This window comes from Notamacropus eugenii, chromosome 5 (assembly GCF_028372415.1).
Source record: "Notamacropus eugenii isolate mMacEug1 chromosome 5, mMacEug1.pri_v2, whole genome shotgun sequence".
NCBI classification, from domain to species: domain Eukaryota; kingdom Metazoa; phylum Chordata; class Mammalia; order Diprotodontia; family Macropodidae; genus Notamacropus; species Notamacropus eugenii.
The window spans coordinates 417673154-417693471 of NC_092876.1; the positions used below are offsets into that span (position 1 = coordinate 417673154).

Consider the following 20318-nt stretch of genomic DNA (forward strand, 5'->3'; position numbering starts at 1 on the left):
TTCACAAACAGAAGTTCAGTGGATCAAAGAGTATGTGGTAGGTGTAAGAAGATTGGAAAGGTAAGTGGAGACTAAGAAGTTATGAAGGGCTTTGAACACCAAACAGGATTTTGCATTTGATCTTGAAGACTATAAGTAGCCACTGGAGTTTAACCAATTAACATCTAGTAGTTTTTATGATGGGATATTTATTGCAAATATATAGCAAAAATGAAATTACAAACAAAAAATCCTGGGGGCACATTATCCCATTTATCACCTTGTTCCTTGAAAGGAGTGAGGTCAGATTTAATGCTGTTTATACACAGCATTTATCCCACAAAGTTTACTTCCAAATATAGCATAACTGAGGGATGGTTTGTTACCACTAGATGAGGCCAGATAGGTTACTCAGTACTTGGTTCCACACTTTCTGGATTCTAGCAACTCCCAGCATGAAGTCCAGCTCTTAGACTTTTGGCAGCGGCTGTCCTGACCATAGGAATCTTACAACATCATAGTCATTTTCAATCTCATTCACCTAAAAACAGGAAAAACATAGACATCTTTAACGTTATCATCACTTAGTATTTGGATAATCTCCTTTAAGTGGGCAAGGCATTTTACAAATATCATCTCATTTGATCTTCACAATAACTCTGTGTGGCAGGTGCTATTATCATCCCCATTTTGCAGATGAGAAAATTGAAACTCAGATATTCATTGACTTGTAAAGAATCAGTTAGGATTCAAACTCAAGTCTAATTCACTCCAAGTTCAACACTCTATCCAACGAACTACCTATCTGCTTTCCCAAAAGTAACAGAAACAAACAGCAAGGACATGTTCTTTCAGCTTCCATGCTGGTTCCGGACGAGAATAAGTCCACAGTTCCTTCACTACTTGGAGGACAACAACTGGTCTTCCTTCAAAACTTCCAGGCAGGTTGGGAGGAGACAGAGACAGGAGAGTCAGCCTGTCTGGCTGATGATTTTTGAATGCCCACTGGTTCCAGTTCTACAGGCAATCAGAAAGACTCCTCTTCATCATATAAATTGATGGTCCAGAATGACACAGTTACAGAATATCTGTCAATGGTCAAAGTCCACCTAGGGATTGCATCTATCAAGAATGTAGTACATGCTCATAAGTCCTGATGTCATTGGACAGTCTCCCAATTACATTTTTAGTGTGGTCCTAAATTTTGTTTTATTATACCAATTTGCTGTTGATTGTTACGGGTTCATTCGTGGCCTGAGAGTTAGTTTATTCACTGATTCTCTACGATTTTCAAAGTAAACCGTTATGTCATCAGCACAGAGGTATAGTTTTGTCTCCCCTTTGACTATTTTGATTAATTTAATTTCTTTCTTTTGTCGCTATTGTTAATATTGGTAGAGCAACAGTAAATGATAAAGGGGACATGATGAATTCTTGCTTACTTCTATATTTATTGGGAAAGCTTCTAATATTTTCTCAGTGCACGTACTGCCTGTTTTTGTCTTTCAATAGCTTATTATTATTATTTTTTAAAGGTCCTTCTGGGGAACCTTTGGCCTCAAGGCCACAGAATTTTGGCAAAGGGCTACACTTGAGGACCTACGGGGCCAAATGTGGGTTCGAGGCTGCAGGTTCCCCACCCCTGCTCTAGGCTAATTCTTTGTTTTTAACATAAATAAGTGTAATTTGTCAAAATCTTTTTCTACCGCTACTGAGAAAAGAGTTTGGATTTTGTTGTTTGTTTATTTTAACATTATTCATTGCATTGATTGTTTTCCTAATGTTGAAGTATCCTTACATCCTTGGCATAAATCCAAATTGGTAATAGTGAATGATTTCTTGGAAAAATTGGTGGTCTTCTTTTAAACTACAGTTTCATTTAAAATTTCTGAATGGATATTCATTAATCATAATGGCTGATAATTCTCTCTGCTTTTATCTTTCCCTGCTTCAGTATCATTATATTTCTCTCATAAAAACAATTTGGTACAGTGTTTCAAATTTTGAAAATTCTTGCAGTATAAGCATAAACTTTAAAAGTTTGATATAACTTGCTTCTAAATCCATCAGGATCAGAAGATTTATTCTTTGAAAGTTCCTTTATGGCTATTTCAGTTTCTATTTCTGAGAATGGGTTGTTTAAGAGCTCTATTTGGTATGCTATTAGGGTATTTTATATTTCTAATGTTAATGTATTTCTTTTGTGTTGTAGGTTTTGTTGGTCTATAACTATGTGTAATAGGTTCTGATAATTTTCATTTCTTCTGGTTTTGTTACCACTACATATTGATCATTTTTAAAAATTTAATTTATTTGATTTTTCTGTTCCTTTGTTTTTGTTAGGAAGGCTATAGATTTACCAGTTTTGTTTATCTTTCAAAAAACCAGCTTTTAGTTTTGATTAGCAGTTAGTCAGAAAAATTATTTGTCCACTAATTTTAAAGATTTCCTCTTTTGTGCTTTTTTATTTATTGACTTGCAAATTTTTTAAAATGTGTATTCAAATAATTGAACTTATCTTTTCCTATTTTTAAAGATGTTATTAATACAATTTTCCTCCAAGTCTTACTTTATCTACATCTCAGAAATTTTGACATCTTGTCTCTTCATTATTATTTTCTTTCACTTAATTATAATTGTATCTATAATTTGTTCTTTGACTTACTCATTATTTAGGTCTGTCTTTTTTTTTTTTTTTTTTTGATGTTTCCTGACTTGATCATTACTTCTATTACAGTATGGTCTATAAAAGAGGTGGTTAGTGTTTCTGCCTTTTTACTTTTATTGCAATTTCTCTGTGCCCCAATACATTATCTATTTATGTTTATAGTAGTGCCATGTGGTAGTAAGAAGACACATATTCTTTAATGGTTATATTCGGAAGAAGTCAGAAATGATTTAGTGCTAATTTTAACTGTTTAATTCTATATTTTCTCTTTTTAAAAAATCTATTATTTTTTCAACTCTGTGAGAGCAATATCAAACTCTTACTATTATTGTGTTAATATCTATGTCTTTTTATAATTCAGTTCATTTTTTTCTCATGATTTTAGATTCTATGCCAATTGGAGCTTATGTTTAATATTGACATTATTTTATTGTTCGAGTATATCATCATTTCTTTATATTATTATTTTTTATTTTTGCTTTCCCTGATTAGCATGATTGCAAGTCATTTATTTTTAATCCAACCTCTCAATTTTCTGCTATGTGAGTCTTCTATTAAAAATATAAATGTCTTCTGCAGTAGGGGTGGTCTTCAGAGGGACTCCTCCCCATTGGTTTGGAACTTTCCTTTTTTGTTTCCCATTTCAGTCCCCTCCTTTGCTACCTTTCCCATTCTTTTTAGCCTCTCTTCTTGCTAACAGACCACAGGAGTTATCTTTCTTTCCTTGTTTACCTTTGGACTTGATTAGAGTACCTCACACATAACCCTTTTGTCCTCCATCTCCCATCTACTTTTTATATACTTTCCCATTCTGTAATTTTGTCCCACAAAATACATTGATTCATCTGTAGGAGATTGTGAATTTTAATTCATAGCATCAGGCCTGTTATCCCATCATCATATCTCCTATTCCTTTTAAGTTTAAAAAAACCCACCACTTAATTTTCCACTCTGTTTTTGCTTGTTTTTTTTTTTAACCATTCAAGTCAGTGTTTATATTTTAGTTGTTTTTTTTAATAATCTCTGGAGATAGAATAACATATTTCATAATTTGTTCTTTCTTTGACAGTTGTCTTTACTTACCTTTTTTCTTTCTGTTACTTAGGGTGTTTGCAAGTCAAATACTCTACTCAAATCTGGCTATTGGTTTTGTTTTCTTTTGTTGCTTGCAGGCATGCCTCAAATAAACACTTTAATTAAACATTTTTCTTTGTCCATTCATGATTAGGCTTAGGTTTCCATAGTGTGTCATTTTGCATTGTATCTTCAATTTATTTACTTTTTTGGAATATTTCCATTCCCTTGTGGAATTTCAAGTGGGTACAAAATAATCTTGTTTTACTCAAATTTCCTTTCTTTTGTATTTGAAGGTTTTTATTCTGGCTGCTTGATTTTCTTTTTGTTTTGTTTGACATTAGAATTATTAAATTTAATCATTATTTCTCTTAGTATTTAGGACATAGGCTGGTGGTGGTATTTTCTGGAGACAATTTGTAGGTTCTTTCAATTGGAAGTTTGAGGAAATTCTCTTGTATTATATACTGAATTACAATATTCAGGGTTTTTTGTTATTTTCTCCCAGAATACCTGTTTTCAAAATCAATTATTTTTCCTTGTAGAGAGATCATGTATTCTTTTATTTGCTTCTGTTCTTCCAGACTGTTCTTTATTCAGTATATTTTTATCTAAATCTGTTGTTCTCACCTTTGTTTCTTTGGAGAGACTCTCCACTGTGGATTCAAGCTTTTCTATTCTGTTATTTCCATTCTGTAGGCTATCAGTTTTGACATTCATTTTCTTCTAATTTCTTGTCTTGTGGGTTTCATTTGTCTGGAACGTCTTGTGGTTCCATGCTGTTTTGGGATTCCCTAGGGTTTTGTATTTCATAGTCATTGATTCCATTGTCTTTTTCTTATATTTGATTAGAGTAGTTTATAATCTTTTTTTATCTTTTTCTCCTAATTTCAGAATCTTTTCTATTGATTTATTTGCTTATGCTCTGCTTTTAATTAAATTTTATGTCTTTTGAAGTCTTTGGGTTTAGCTTTTTTTCCCCTTATACTTCCCTGTCACCCACTTTTTGACTTCTCTCCCTTCAGTGGTGAGTATACCCCAGGGCTAAACTGCAATGCCTTCTCAATTTCCTTCAACTTTGGGGAATTTACTTTTCACTACTGTCATTTACTTCATTCATCAAGTAGTTTTGGAAGGACAGTACTGGCCCCAACTGGATTTCAGTGCCCTTGTCTTGAGTCCTGATGCAACACTCATGCTAGCCCTTTGCCCTGCTTCCATTTCTGGTCCTTATTCTTTCCTTCTCTGGCTGGGCTGAAACATATATATTTGTTACTATTTTTCAAATGTTTATAAATGCTGTGCTTAATAAAACACAAATACATTTTAAAGCATTACTGGATTCATAACAACTCTTCATTGTTATTTTCTTACATTTACTATGAGGGTCTGTGAATTTTTTTTTCATATTACTTAAGAGACTTCATATCCAAAAAGGTTTGAAACCACTGTCCTAGTGGATAGTAACAAACAGGGGAGGTATTTTTTTTTTGTAAATAGTATTTTATTTTTTCCAGTTACATATAAAGATAATTTTCAGCATTCATTTTTAATAAGATTGAGTTTCAACTTCTTCTCCCTCTCTCCCGTCTCTCCTACCCAAGATGGCAAACAAACAATCTGATATAGGTCATACATGTGCAATCATGTTAAACGTATTTCCACATTAGTTATATTGTGAAAGAAGAAACAAAAAAAGGGAAAAAACATGAAAAAAAGTGAAAATAGTATGCTTCAAACTACATTCAGACTCCATAGTTCTTTCTCTGGATGTAGATAGCATTTTCCATCTTAAGTCTTTTAGAATTGTCATGGATCATTGTATTGCTGAGAAGAGCTAAATCTATTACAACTGATCATCCCATAATATTGCTGTTGCTGCGTACAGTGTTCTCCTAGTTCTGCTAATTTCACTCAGCATCAGTTCGTGTAAGTCTTTTCAGGTTTTTATGAAATCTGCTTTCTCATCATATCTTATACAACAATACAGCAATTCCATTGCATTCATATACCACATCTTGTTCAGTCATTCCCCAATTGATGGGCCCTCCTACAATTTCAAATTTTTTATAATCACAGAAAGAACTACTATAAATATTTTTGTACATATAGTTCCTTTCCCCTTTTTTTATAATCTCTTTGAGATACAGACCCAGTAGTAGTATTGCTGCATCAAAGAGTATGCACAGTTTGATTGCTCTTTGGGCATAGTTCCAAATTGAAGAGGTATGATTTTTAACACCTTACCTGGTATGGTTCTACCTCTCTGTCTGTCATTACAATATATATATATATATATATATATATGTATGTGTGTGTGTGTGTGTGTGTAAATACACACACACATACCATTAGAGAACTCAAATTAGCACATTTGCCTTTCTCTGCTGTATTTGTGGTTATGGTAGAAGGTTTGACAACACTGATCATGAGGGGTTGAGTGGGCAAGAAATGTAATGAAGGTACTTAAATGTTAGATGTAAAATATAATAACACAAAACTCTCCTTCTGACTTAAAGTAAAAGGATTATTATTAGAATCTCACGGTAAAATTGAAAACTAAACAGTATAAAACTGTATCTACATATGGTTTCACTTTTCACATTCACTTTAAGAAGTTACGTAAAGGAGATTTTCAGCAATATGACTGAGTGGTTTTATCTAAGCCAAATTCTTCCTTGGTCCCCTACCCTTCACTTCAAAATAGCACGAAATCTTCCAAGTAAAATTTTTTTTAAAAGGAGAGGGAAGGAGAAATCTTTACAAGGAAAACACTCAGCAGGGGACTGAAGTAAATGAACAACAGCAGAAGCAATTTCAGGAGCTCTCAGCCTGAAGAAAGGAAGAACATTGGACAACTACTCAGAAAGAGATTATGGGTTACTGGACTCAAGACAAAACACTGTTTGGCAATTCCACTAAATATAGCCAGTTGTGGGTTGCAGTTCCAGGGTTAACAGGAATGCTTGTGGTCACAAGGCAGCAGCAGTTCTGATCACAGTTCTAGAGCAGAAAAAAGCACTTGCAGCTGCAAGAAAACAGACCCCACCTGGGTAAGAACCAAAGAACAGACTAGAAACAGTGACCATGCCTCTCCCTGGACCAAACCACCCAAGACAGACTGAAGACCTACAAACCCCCTAGAACTAACTGTGAAAACAGCAGAGCAGAAAAAAAAGAGGTACAAAACTTCATTAATGAAAATAACTCCTTAAAAAGCAGAATTGGCTAAATTTAAAAAGAGGTACAAAAGCTCTCTAAAGAAAACAATTCATTAAAAATTAAAATGGGCAAGTGGAAGCTAATGATTTCATCAGATATCAAGAAACAATAAAACAAAGTCAAGAGAATGAAAAAATAGCAGAAAATGTGAAATATCTCACTGGAAAAACAACTCACCTAGAAAATATAGGAGAGACAATTTAAGAATTTTTGGACTACCTGAAAACCATGATCAAAAAAGGAGCCTGGGGGGGCAGAGCCAAGATGGCAGAGTGGAAAGATGACCTGTGAGAGCTGTCCCTGCACAGTCCATAAAATACCTGTAAAAAATGACTCTAAACAAATTCCAGAGCAGCAGAAGCCACAAACCAATTGACTGAAAGAGATTTCCAGCCCAAGGCAGCCTGGAAGGCCAACAAGAAAGATCTATTGCACCTGGTGTGGAGCGCAGCCCAGTGTTGGCAGTGCAGTGGGGCAGGGACAGGAGCAGAGCAGACTTCAAGGCAGCAGCTGCGGTTCCCAGATCTCTCAACCAACAAACACCAGAGTCAGCTTCAAATGTCAGCAAGAAAGCTCTTTCAACTGGGTGAGAAGGGAGCAGGGTCATCCTACCCTCGCCCTGGCCCCAGATGGCCCAGGTGACAGCAGCATCTATTTTTGGAGCCCTCAGCCTAAAGCCCCTGGGGGAATCAAGCTGTTGATCTGGGTCTCAGCCCTGAGTGGCGGCCCTGGGGTAAGGAGAAGCGCTGGCCTGGTGGAGCTGGTGGAGGCTCCAGAAAGGGAATTCTACTTGCAGATCCTGAGCAGAAAAGCTTGTGGTAGCTCCCAGACCAGAGCACAAGGCTCTCCTTTGATTGTGCCACCTTGGAGGAACTGAGAACTTACAGGTCCCCAGAGTATACCCTCCTCTTGACAAAGGACTCAAAAGTCAAGTAACTGGCTGGGAAAATGCCCAAAAAAGGGGGAAAAATAAGATTATAGAAGGTTACTTTCTTGGTGAACAGGTATTTTCTTCCATCCTTTTGGATGAGGAAGAACAATGTATACCATCAGAGGAAGACATAAAAGTCAAGGCTTCTGCATCAAAAACCTCCACAATAAGTATGCAATGATCTCAGGCCATGGAAGACCTCGAAAGGGATTTTGAAAAGCAAGTAAGAGAGGTGGAGGAAAAACTGGGAAGAGAAATGAGAGTGATGCAAGAAAATCATGAAAAGTGAGTCAACAGCTTGCTAAAGGAGACCCAGAAAAAGGCTGAAGAAAATAATACCTTTAAAAATAGACTAACTCAAATTGCAAAAGAGGCCCAAAAAGCCAATGAAGAGAAGAATGCTTTAAAAAGCAGAATTAGCTAAATGGAAAAGGAGGTTCAAAAGCTCACTGAAGAAAATAGTTCTTTAAAAATTAGAATGGAGCAGATGGAAGGTAATGACTTTATCAGAAACCAAGAAATTACAAAACAAACCAAAAGAATGAAAAAATAGAAAACAATGTGAAATATCTCATTGGAATAAACAAATGTTCTGGAAAATAGATCTAGGAGAGACAATTTAAAAATTATGGGACTACCTGAAAATCATGATCAAAAAAAGAGCCTAGATATCATCTTTCATGAAATAATCAAGGAAAACTGCCCTGATATTGTAGAAACAGAGGGTAAAATAAATATTGAAAGAATCCACTGATCACCTCCTGAAAGCAATCTGAAAGAACAACTCCTAGGAATATTGTAGCCAAATTCCAGAGTTCGCAGGTCAAGGAGAAAATATTGCAAACAGCCAGAAAGAAACAATTTGAGTATTGTGGAAATATAATCAGGACAACACAAGATCTAGCAGCTTTTACATTAAGGGATTGAAGGGCTTGGAATATGATATTCCAGAACTCAAAGGAACTAGGATTAAAACCAGAATCACCTACTCAGCAAAACTGAGTATAATACTTCAGGGGAAAAAATGGTCTTTCAATGAAATAGAGAACTTTCAAGGATTCTTGATGAAAAGACCAGAGCTGAATAGAAAATATGACTTTCAAACACAAGAATCAAGAGAAACAGGAAAAGGTAAACAGGAAAGAGAAATCATAAGGGACTCACTAAAGTTGAACTGTTTACATTCCTACATGGAAAGATAATATTTGTAACTCTTGAAACTTTTCTCAGTATCTGAGTAGTTGGAGGGATTATACACACACACACACAGATAGCACAAGGTGAGTTGAACAGGAAGGGATAATAGCTAAAAAAATAAAATTAAGGGGTGAGAGAGGAATATATTGGGAGGAGAAAGGGAGAAATGGAATGGGGCAAATTATCTCTCATAAAAGAGGCAAGAAAAACTTTTTCAATGGAGGGGAAAATGGGGAAGATAAGAGGGAAAAAGTGAAGCTCACTCTCATCACATTTGGCTTAAGGAGGGAATAACATGCACACTCAATTTGGTTTGAAAATCTATCTTACACTACAGGAAAGTAGGGAAGAAGGCAATAAGTGGGGTGGGGGAATGATAGAAGGGAGGGCAAATGGAAGGAGGGAGTAATTAGAAGTAAACACTTGAGGGGAGGGACAAGGTCTAAAGAGAGAATAGAATAAATAGAGGGCAGGATAGGGTGGAGGGAAATATAGTTAGTCTTTCATAACATGACTATTATGGAAGTCTTTAGCAAAACTGCACATATATAGGCTATATTGAATTGCTTGCCTTCTCAGTGGGGATGGGTGGGGAGGGAGGAAGGGAGAGAAGTTGGAACTCAAAGTTAAAGGAATGAATGTTGAGAATTGTTTTTGCATGCAAATGGGAAATAAGAATACAGGGGTATTCTTATACATGGGGTATAGAAATCTATCTTGCCCTGCAAGAAAAGAGAGAATATGGGGATAAGGGAAGGGAGGGGCATGATAAAGGGAGGGCATATTGGGAGAAGGGGCAATCAGAATGCATGGTGTTTTGGGATGGGGAAGAGGAAAGATAGGAAGAAAATTTGGAACTCAAAATCTTGTGGAAATGAATGTTGAAAACTAAAAATAAATAAATAAAAACAAGACACACACTCACAAAACAAAACAAAAAAAAGGAGCCTGGCCATCATATTTCAAGAAATTAAAAAAGAAAACTGCCATGATACCATAAAACCTAAGGGTAAAATAGAAACTAAAAGAATCCACCCATCTCCTGGAAGAGATGCTAAAATAAAAACTTCCAGAAATATTATAGCTAAATTCCAGAGCTCACAGGTCAAGGAAAAAAGACTTCATGCAGCCAGAAAGAAAGTACTCAAACACCATGAATCACAGTTAGGATCAAACATGATTTAGCAGCTATCACATTAAAGTAGTGGAAGCCTTGGAATATTATATTCCAAGGGGGCAAAAAGCAGCTAGGATTAAAACCAAGAATCACTTACCCAGCAAAACTGAGTATCATCATTCGGGGATGGGTGAGGTGGGGAGGAGGGAAATGGACATTCTGGGAAATAGAAGTTTTTCAAGCATTCCTGATGAAAAGACCAGAAGTGAACAGAAAATTTGACTTTCAAATACAAGTCTCAAGGAAAGCATAAAAATGCAAACAAGAAAGAAATCATAAGGGATTCGAAAAGGATAAACTTTTAAAATTCCTACATGGAAAGATGATTCTTGTAACTCCTAAGAACTTTCTCATTATCAGGGCAGTTAGAAGGAGTATATATAGAGGATATGAACTTAAGTTGAATATGGTGGAATGATATCCAAAAAAATGAAGGGGAGAGGAAAAGGGATGCATTGGGAGGAGGGGGAAGGGAAAGGAGGAATGGGGGAAATTATTTCACATGAAAGAGGCATGCAAGGAACAGCTTTTACAGTGGAGGGGGAAATGAGGGTGGGAGGGGCAATGTTTGAACCTTGCTCTCATCTGAACTGGTTCAAAGAGAGAAGAATATATATAATATGTACATATTATATATAAAATATATATATTATATATAAAATATATATACAAAATCTTATCCAAAAGGAAAGTAGGAGAGGAAGGGGATAAGAGAAAGGCTGGATGATAAGAGGAATAGCAGATTAAGGGAGTCAGTAGCTAAAACCAAAACAGAAATCTGAAAAGGAAGAGGATAAAATAAGAGAGAAAGAAATCTAAACAGAGGAAAATAGGATGGAGAGAAATACACTGTATTTATTTATTTATTTATTAGTATGAATGTGAATGGGATGAACTCACCCATAAAACAGAAAGAAATAACAATGGATTAGAAACCAGAATCCAACAATATACTGTTTACAAGAAGCAGACTTGAAACAGAAAGATACACAGAGTTAACTTAAGGAGTTTGACAAAATCTTTTATACTTCAGCTGAAGTAAATATGGCATAGCAATCATAATCTCAGATAAAGCAAAAGAAAAAAAGGCCTAATCTAAAGAAACAAGCAGGGAAACTACATTTTGCTAAAAGATATCATAGACAATGAAGTAATATGTCATTAGTAAACACATATGTGTGAAATGGTATAAGATCTACATTCTTAAAAGAAAAATTAACTGAATTACAGGAGGAAATAGACAGTAAAAATTTACTAGTAGAGGACCTCAACTTTCCTCTCTCAGAAGCAGATAAATATAACCATAAAATAAATCAGAAAGAAGTTAAAGAGATGAATAGACTTTTAGAAAACTTAGATATGATATGATAGACCTCTGGAGAAAACTGAATGGGAATAGAAATGAGTACATTTTTTTCTCAGCATCTTCACAAAAACTAACCATCTATTAGGGCATTAATACCTCACAAACAAATGCAGAAAAGCAGAAATATTAAATATACTTTTTAGGACCATTATACAACAAAAATTATATTAAGTAAATACAAAAACAAAAAAAAAATTAATTGGAAACTAAATAATCTAAAACTAAAGAATGAGTCAAAGAACAAACCATAGAAACAATCCACAATTTCATTAAAGAAAATGACAGCAATGAGACAAGATACCAAAATTTGTAGGATGCAACCAAAGCAGTACTTAGGGTTAAACTTACATCTTTAAATGCTCATATAATTTTTTTAAAAAAGAAAGAGAAGATATATGAATTGGGGGCATGTATCTAAATTTTTAAAAAAAGAAAAGAAAAAGGACAAATTAAAAATCTCCAATTAAATACCAAAGTAAAAACTCTGAAAACTAAAGGAGAGATAATTAGAATTAAAAGTAAAATGACTATTGAACCAACAAATATAACTAGGGACTGGTTTTATAAAAAACATTAAATTTAGCTAATTTGATGTTTTTAAAGAAGAAAAATTACCAGCATCAAAAATATAAAGAATAAATACACCACCAATGAAGATGAAATTAAAGCAAATATTAGGAGCTGTTTTGCCCAATCACAGGCCAATAAAACTGGCAATCTAAGTAAAATGGAAGAATATTTACAAAAATATAAATGATAAAATGTTAAAAATAATAAAATATAAATTGCCCAGATTAACAGAAGGAATAGAATAATTATCTTAGAAAAAGAAATTGAATAAGTCATAAACGAGCTCCCTAAAAATAAAAATTGCCAGGACCAGATAGATTTACAAGTGAATTCTTACAAACATTTAAAGAACAATTAATTCCAATGCTACATAAACCATTTGGAAAAAATAGGCAAAGTCCTACCAAATTCCTTCTATAAAACAAATGGTTTTGATATATACACCGGAGAGAGCAAAAACAGAGAAAGTAAACTATAGACCAATTTTCCTGATAAATATTGATGAAAATGTTTATTTTTTAAGTTAATTTTTAGTTTTCAACATTCATTTCCAAATGGTTTTGAGTTCAAAATTTTCTTCTCATCTTTCCCCTCCCATCACCCCAAGATGACATGCATTCTGATTACCCCTTCCCCCAGTTTGCCCTCCCTTTTATCATCACCACCACCCCAATCCTCTTCCCCCTTACTTTCTTATAGGGCAAGACAGATTTTTATACTCCATTGACTGTATAGCTTATTGCCCAATATTCGGGCATGTTGCATGTAAAAACAATTTTTAATGCGTTTTTAAAACTTTCGAGTTCCAAATTCTCTCTCTTCTTTCTTCCTCACCTACCCTTATTGCGAAGGCAAACAATTCAATATAGATTACACAGTGCAGTTATGCAAAACATTTCCATAATAGTCATGATGTGAAAGACTAGCTATATTTCCCTCCATCCTATCCTGCCCCCCAGTTATTCTATTTTCTCTTTTGATCCTGTCCCTTTTCAAAGTGTTTGCTTCTGACTACCCTCTTCCCCAATCTTCCCTCCCTTCTATCATTCTCCCCCATCATCCTCTTACCCCTTACATTCCTGTAGTGTAAGATACCCAATTGAGTGTGTATGTTATTCCCTCCTCAAGCCAAATCTGATGAGAGTAAAGTTCACTCATTTCCTCTCACCTTCCCCCGATTCCCCTCCATTGTGAAACATTTTTCTTGCTTCTTTTATGCCCCTTTCTCCTCCCAATATATTCCTGTCTCACCCCTTAACTTTATTTTTTATATATCCCCTGATGAAAAATTTTAAATAAAAAACTTGCAAGGTGCTTTCAGCAATATCTCACAAAAGTCATGCACTATGATCAATTGGGATTTATACCTGAAATGTGGGGCTGGTTCAATGTAAGGAAAACTATAAACATAAATGACCATATCAATAACAAAAAAGAATAATATAATAGGTGCAGAAAATTTTTTTGATAAAAAACAATAGCCATTCCTAATTAAAAAAAAACAACCACTACAAAGCATAGGAATGAATGGCGCTTTTCTTAAAATGATAAGAAATATCTCTCTAAAGCAAAACACAAGCATTTTTTTTTTTGATAATGGGGATAACCTAGAAGCCTTGCCAATAAAATTAAGGATGAAGCTTGAATGTCCATTATCATCACTACTATTCAATATTGTACTAGAAATGCCATAGCAATTAGAAAAGAAAAAGAAGTTAAAGGAATAAGCCATAAGGAAATAAAACTATTACTCTTTGTAGATGATATAATGGTACACTTAATTCTAGAGAATCAACTAAGAAACTAGTTGAAACAATTTACAACTTTAGCAACATTGCAGGATATAAAATAAACCCACACAAATCATCACTATTTCTATGTATTACCAGTAAGATCCAGCTGAAAGAGTTAGAAAGAGAAATTCCATTTAAAATAACTGCAGACAGTATAAAATAGGTGGGAGTCTACTTCCAAGATAAACCCATTTTCATACAGCTAGCTGCCCAATGTGGAACAGATTACATACAAAATAAACAGTAGTGTTTGATAAATCCAAGGGTCTAAGTTTTGGGGGCAAGAACTCACTATTTGACAAAAAATTCTGAGAAAACTGAGAAGTACTTTAGTCTCACATAGTATGCCAAGAAAAGATCAAAATGGATGCATGATTTAGACATAAAGACATATCACAAGCAAATTAGTGGAGCATAGAAAAATTAGTGGGGCATGATAAATCTATGTAAAAGGGAAGAGTTTATGACCAAACAAGAAACAGAGAGGATCATGGGAAGCAAAATGGATAATTTTGATTATGTAAAATTAAAAAGGACTTTCACAAACAAAACTAATACAGCAAAATTAAAAAGAAAACAGGAAAGTTGGAAAGGAGAGGAAATTTAAAGTGAATTTCTTTGATAAAGGCCTCATTTGTCAAACATATAGGGAACTGAACCATATCTGGAATTTATACTTGGAATATGGGGCTGGTTCAATGTAAGGAAAGCTATAAACATAAATGATCATATCAATAACAAAAACAACAAAAATCAAAAATCAAAAAACACTACAAAGCACAGGAATAAAAGGAGCTTTTCCTAAAATGATAATCTCTCTAAACATGAGAGCCATTTATAGAGAGCTTTTCCCTAACTGACAAATAGATATAAAGAGGATATATGAAGAACATAAAGAGGAAGTTTTCAGAAGAAATCAAAGCTGTCAATAGTCATACGAAAAGGCTCTAAATCACCATTGATAGGGAAAATGCAAATTAAAACAACTCTGAGATATCACCTCACCTCTATCAGACTGACAAAAAAGGAAAATGACAAATGCTAGAGGGGAGGTGGAAATATAATACATTATTGAACTGTTCCAAACATTCTGGATAACAATTTGGAATTATGCCCAAACAACTTAAAAACTACACATACCCTTTGACCCAGCAATACCACTACCAGCTCTCTCAAAAAGATAAAAGAAAAAAGACGTACATATACAAAAATATTTATAGAAGTTTTTTTGTGGTGGCAAAGAATTGAAAACTGAGGGGATGCCCATTAATTGTTGAATGGCTAAACAAGCTGTGGTATATGATTATGATGGAATACTTTTGTGCTGTAAGAAATGTTGACTGTTTCAGAAAAACCTGGGAAGCCTTATATGAACCAATAGCAGCATTGTAACAATGATCAACTATCAAAGACTTAACTACTCTAATCAATTAAATTATCCAAGATAATTCCAAAAACCTCATGATGAAAAATGCCATCAACCTCCAGAGAGAACTGACTGATAAACTGAGTACAAGCTGATGCAAACTTTTTACTTTACTTTTCTTGCCTTTTTTTTTTGCAATGTGGAAATGTCTTACATGACTTCACATGTATAATCTATACATTGCTTGTGCTCTCAGTTACTGGGGGAGGGGCTAAAGGGAGATAATTTAAAATTCAAAATTTTTTAAAAGAATGTTAAAACGTTAAAAAAGCAGTGTACCTCCTGAAAACTATGATTAGAAAAAAAATTCTGGCCACTATATATATATACATATATACATATATATGTGTATATATATATGTGTGTGTATATATATATATATATATAGTGGCCAGAATATATATATATTTCAAGAAATCATAAATAAAAACTGTTTAAATCTCTTAGAGAGCAAAGTGAAGATAGAAAAAATCCAATGATCAGTTCCAGAAAGAAAATGAAAAATGAAAAGTTCCAATATCCAGAATTCCTTTACATCCAAGGAAAAATGTTTTAATCTTGCAGACAAAAGCAGTTCAAGTTCCAAAGATCTACTCAGGATCACACAAGGTCTGGAATTTTTTACTACAAGAGATCTTGCCTTGGGATACAATATTCCCAAAAGCAAAAGATATACTCTTAAAATCAAGAATAATTTATCTTTAAAAGCTGAATATAATCTTATAGGGGGGAGCAAATGAATCCTTAATGGAACTACATTATGATTTAGTGCTAAAATTCTAATGAGAGAAGGAAAAAAAGGGTCCTTCAGAGCCTTAATGTCTTCAAAGGGTATCTAGGAAATTAAATAAGACATCCTGTGGATTAATTCCATTATGAGGTTTTTAAATCAGAAAAGAGGAGAAGTAAAAAGTACACAAGTGTAGAAAGGTGAAGGACATTGAATTTACTATTTCTTATGACTGGGTTGTTTAAAAGTACAAAGAAATATGGAGGAAAGGGTAGGAATGAGCCTTGTTAGAGACAAACTTGACACACAAAAACAGTATCAAGAAAAATTTGCTGAAAATGGAGTTCAGAGTAGGGAAGGCCTATGTTCCTTTCCCTGAAGGATTACGTAGCTTCCAGCATGGACTAGGACCAGGTCAGGATGAGGCAGGACCCTTATGGATTTCTGAACTTTGGATTTCCCAAGATACCAACCCCTGGCCTTGTGACTTCATGTTCTCTGATAGGATCTTCCTCACACAGCTCCTTGGGCCTGCGCATTAGTTTCTGACCTCAAACCTGTCCATGCTAGGTCACAACCCTCCATCAAAGTGTGGAAATAAAACTTGCTTCCTGTTTTCCCACAGCCTCATTCTTACCTATACCAGTATTTTGGCAGACACTGGAGTGGTTTGCCATTTCTCTCTCCAGTTCATTTTTACAGAAACCTGGGGTACACAGGGTTAAATGGCTCATCCAGAGTCATAAAGTTAGTAAGTGTCTGAGGTTACGTTTGAACTCACATCTCCCGAATTCCAGACCCAGAGCTCTATCCACTGCACCATCTGTCTTCCCAGGAAGGGAAGAGTCACAAACAAAACTTCCCAATCCTGTTGTAGGGAGGGGAATTATAAGGAAGAAAGAACTAGAATGTAAAGCAGCGTAGTAAATAAAAGTAATCATCATACTCTACAGAAAATTAAATTAAAACTAATTAAAAATAAATGTGATTATCATAATCTATAAGAAATTTTAAAAAAAAGAAATTTTCAGCAAAGTGCCTTAAACAGAAGCAGAAAAATTTATAGTGATATCAACATCTTAAAGAAAAAAGCTTTGAAACATTGAAGAACCTTGAAAAATGCAATAAGCAATCGCATCTCCAGAGGTCCCAGGATGAAGCATGCTACGTACTTCCTGGCAAAAAAGGTGAAGAAATAAGCATTTACCACGTTGGACTTCTACGCTAAACTGTGCTTATTTGTAAAAACAGTCTTCTCCCACTTCCTCTCAATTTATTGCTTAGGAAAGGTTGTGGTAAGATAGCAATGCTATAATATAACAGCAATACAAACGAGGAAAGAAAGGCCATTGAAATTTTTTTTTAAATAAATATAACATTAGGTCATAATGAAGTACCAGGCAAGCAGGTAGCATGAAATGGAGATTCACAATTTCCTAGACAGCCCTTTCTTGTTTTGCTGTGTATATGGGAATGCTATTAGAGGCAGGCCTAACACTAGCTCTTTCTTAAGGTTCAAGGTTGGGGCCAAATGAGGAATTCACTGATAGATTAACAACTGAAGGTTTACTTTGCCCTAACAGTAAGCATATGGAACAAGATACAGTGGTCCTTAGGATGGATGGCCTCACCACGTTTTTATATGGAAACATATCTGATAGTCACCAGGGCAGTATTCCACCAAGTCAGAGGGATGATCTCCACATGGATAGGACCTTTTTTATGCCCTAAGTAACTCGGAAGCTTGTGTCAAAGCAGACAGGTCAATCAAGGCCAGAGATAGCTTTGTTGCCTAATAGGAAAAACTAATGCCTATTAGAGGAAAATGGGAACCCTGGTCCTACTATATTTCGGGGTTTTTTGGTGGTTAAGTTCAAAATAAGTTAAAAAAACAAAAGCTGGCAGACAGGTTTCCTGAACTTATGTCAACACATACCAACACACAGAACATCTATGAGCAGACAATGACTTAATGGAGCAGTTTCTACAATGGGATTCATAAAGGTGCTACCTTTGCCTCTCTTCCTTTATTCCCAACATTGTTTATTAATTGACTTCACCTACCAAACAACTCATACACTCCTCAGGGAGACTTTATGAAAGATCTATGTATCCTGGGCAGACACAATATCTGCATTATCCTTGATTCTTTACTGTCATCAACTGATTAATGGCTTGTCTTTGGGGTCAGCCTTTTACTAGGTTCAAAACCACCTAATTGTAATGTAGTCTTAGCCCACATCTCTTATCTTTTCCACTAGAATATGATACATTTCATCAAATGCTTTGCTAGGTAAACCTCACCTACAGCATTTCACTGATGTACTAGATTCATAATACTGTCAAAAGAGGAAATTTATCTAATTCAGCATGTTCTGTTTCTGTTGAAGCCATGGAGGTTCTTTCAAATCAGTTTCCTTTTCTAGATGATCACCAAAAGTCCCTTAATATTATAGTTATTTTACAGGAAAGAAAATAAGTCCACAGGCATAGTTTAGACTCCATCCTTTCCTCTTTTACAAAATTGGAACGACAGAATGGAACAATTCTCTAGCCCACTTTCCAATTTCCCAAAGATAACTGTGACTATATCCTCCTGTTCTTAAGTACTGCTAGATGCTTTTACTTTCTGCCTAATTTGAGTGCCTATCCTATAAGTGAATTGAACATATTAAGCTTTATTTTATTCCTATCAATCCTGAACATACTCCATTCTCCTAAATAATCTAAAGAGTGGAGATGTATTTCTCGAGGGATCTCCTCTAAGGGAGACTGGCATGAACTATCAGGATAATTTCTTTTTTTAAAGCAACTTGGCCAAGAAATATTTTTCTCTGTGTTCACTGAAATTTCTTCTTGCTTATCATACCTGCTGGAATGAGATTTTTTCTTACTAGTACATCCCCTGGAGAACTGGCCCTTTGTAGTTTTTTTGGGTAATGAATATGGGAGAACTTGAGGAACACACAAAATATAGTATGGGGCACCAATTCATCTTTAGCTGCCTCATTAAACCATCTAAAATCTTCCAGCTATATCCCTGGTTCTTTCCTGCAGACTACAGCAAATGAAGCCAATGAAGGGCCTTATCAACGTCGAATCCTTCCAGGAACACAAAAGCAGTACACATTCTTGGGACCAAATACACTGATGGGATGGCAAACAAACCGGGAAGGCATATAAACTCTCACATCTGAGAAAGGCCAGGATTCCCAGACTACTGCAAACAAGCTTCTGTCAGCAAGGAAAACTTTTAAGAGGGACCTTCTGAAGAGAAGAGTAGGAACTGTTACTCGGAAATTCATTATCCTTGGGGAAGAAAGGGTTAGAAAAAAAGTATAGAGTGCTGAAACCAAGAGACACAACTCCCTTTCTCATATTTTTCAATGAATTGCGCAGGAGTTTGTAAATAAAATTTCAGCTCAAGATTCAACAGAAAATCAAGGAAACTTCCCACTAGGAGAAATGGAAATTTGGTTGGGACAAGGCCAAGTCTTATATGTGTGAGTGCACACGCATGCGTGGACAAGGCTGTCACATCACAGTCAAAGCCAATTTTATACTCTGGCTCCACTGTCACAGGTCTGGTTAAGGTGGAGACCCATCATTTCACATCACTTTTTGCATTTTGGTTAGATGAAATTGTTTTCAGTAGTAATGTGACTAACCTAACTATAGGTTGGGTACCCTGTAATAATGTTGTCTTGGTGGTAGGATCACAGGTCTAAAGCAATCTTTTACATCAGAAGTTCTTACTCTTTTCTTTGTGCCAAAGATCCCTTTGGCAACATGGTGGAGCCTATGAACCCCTTCTCAGAATGATGTTTTTAAATGCATAAAATAAAATACAAAAAATTAAAAATGAAATCAATTATGTTGAAATACAATTATCAAAGTATATGTATTTAAAAGTTCAGATCCTCCCCAGGTTAAGAACCTCAGTTAAACATGTATGTTTCCACATGTATTTTGACTTTTCCATACCTTCATAAAAACTGTCCCCTTCCTTGTCCCACTCCTACCCATGATCCCCTATTTTTACATTTTAGGTAAATTTATTATTTATCAATTTCTATTGATTTGAGATATAACAGAAGACAGAGGCTAAATGGGAGTTACTGCAGGAACAAAGCTGGAAGAATGCATCAGAATTGAAAAAAACACTTTTGCCCAATACAGTCAAAT

At 35.0% G+C, this 20318-nt stretch overlaps 1 protein-coding gene across 2 annotated transcripts in view; it reads left to right on the top strand.

Moving 5' to 3' along the window:
• JAM2 (junctional adhesion molecule 2) overlaps window positions 1–19424 on the top strand; it is a 120851-nt gene extending 101427 nt beyond the window's left edge. The window contains exon 10 of one of the 2 annotated variants that reach the window (XM_072614899.1): window positions 19191–19422. In XM_072614899.1, coding sequence (XP_072471000.1) covers window positions 19191–19316 — 126 coding nt within the window. In that variant the 3' untranslated portion in view covers window positions 19317–19422. Of the gene's footprint in view, window positions 1–19190 lie in introns of both variants that reach the window. The other variant, XM_072614901.1, reaches the window with a different exon arrangement.
• Window positions 19425–20318: the final 894 nt, after the last annotated feature.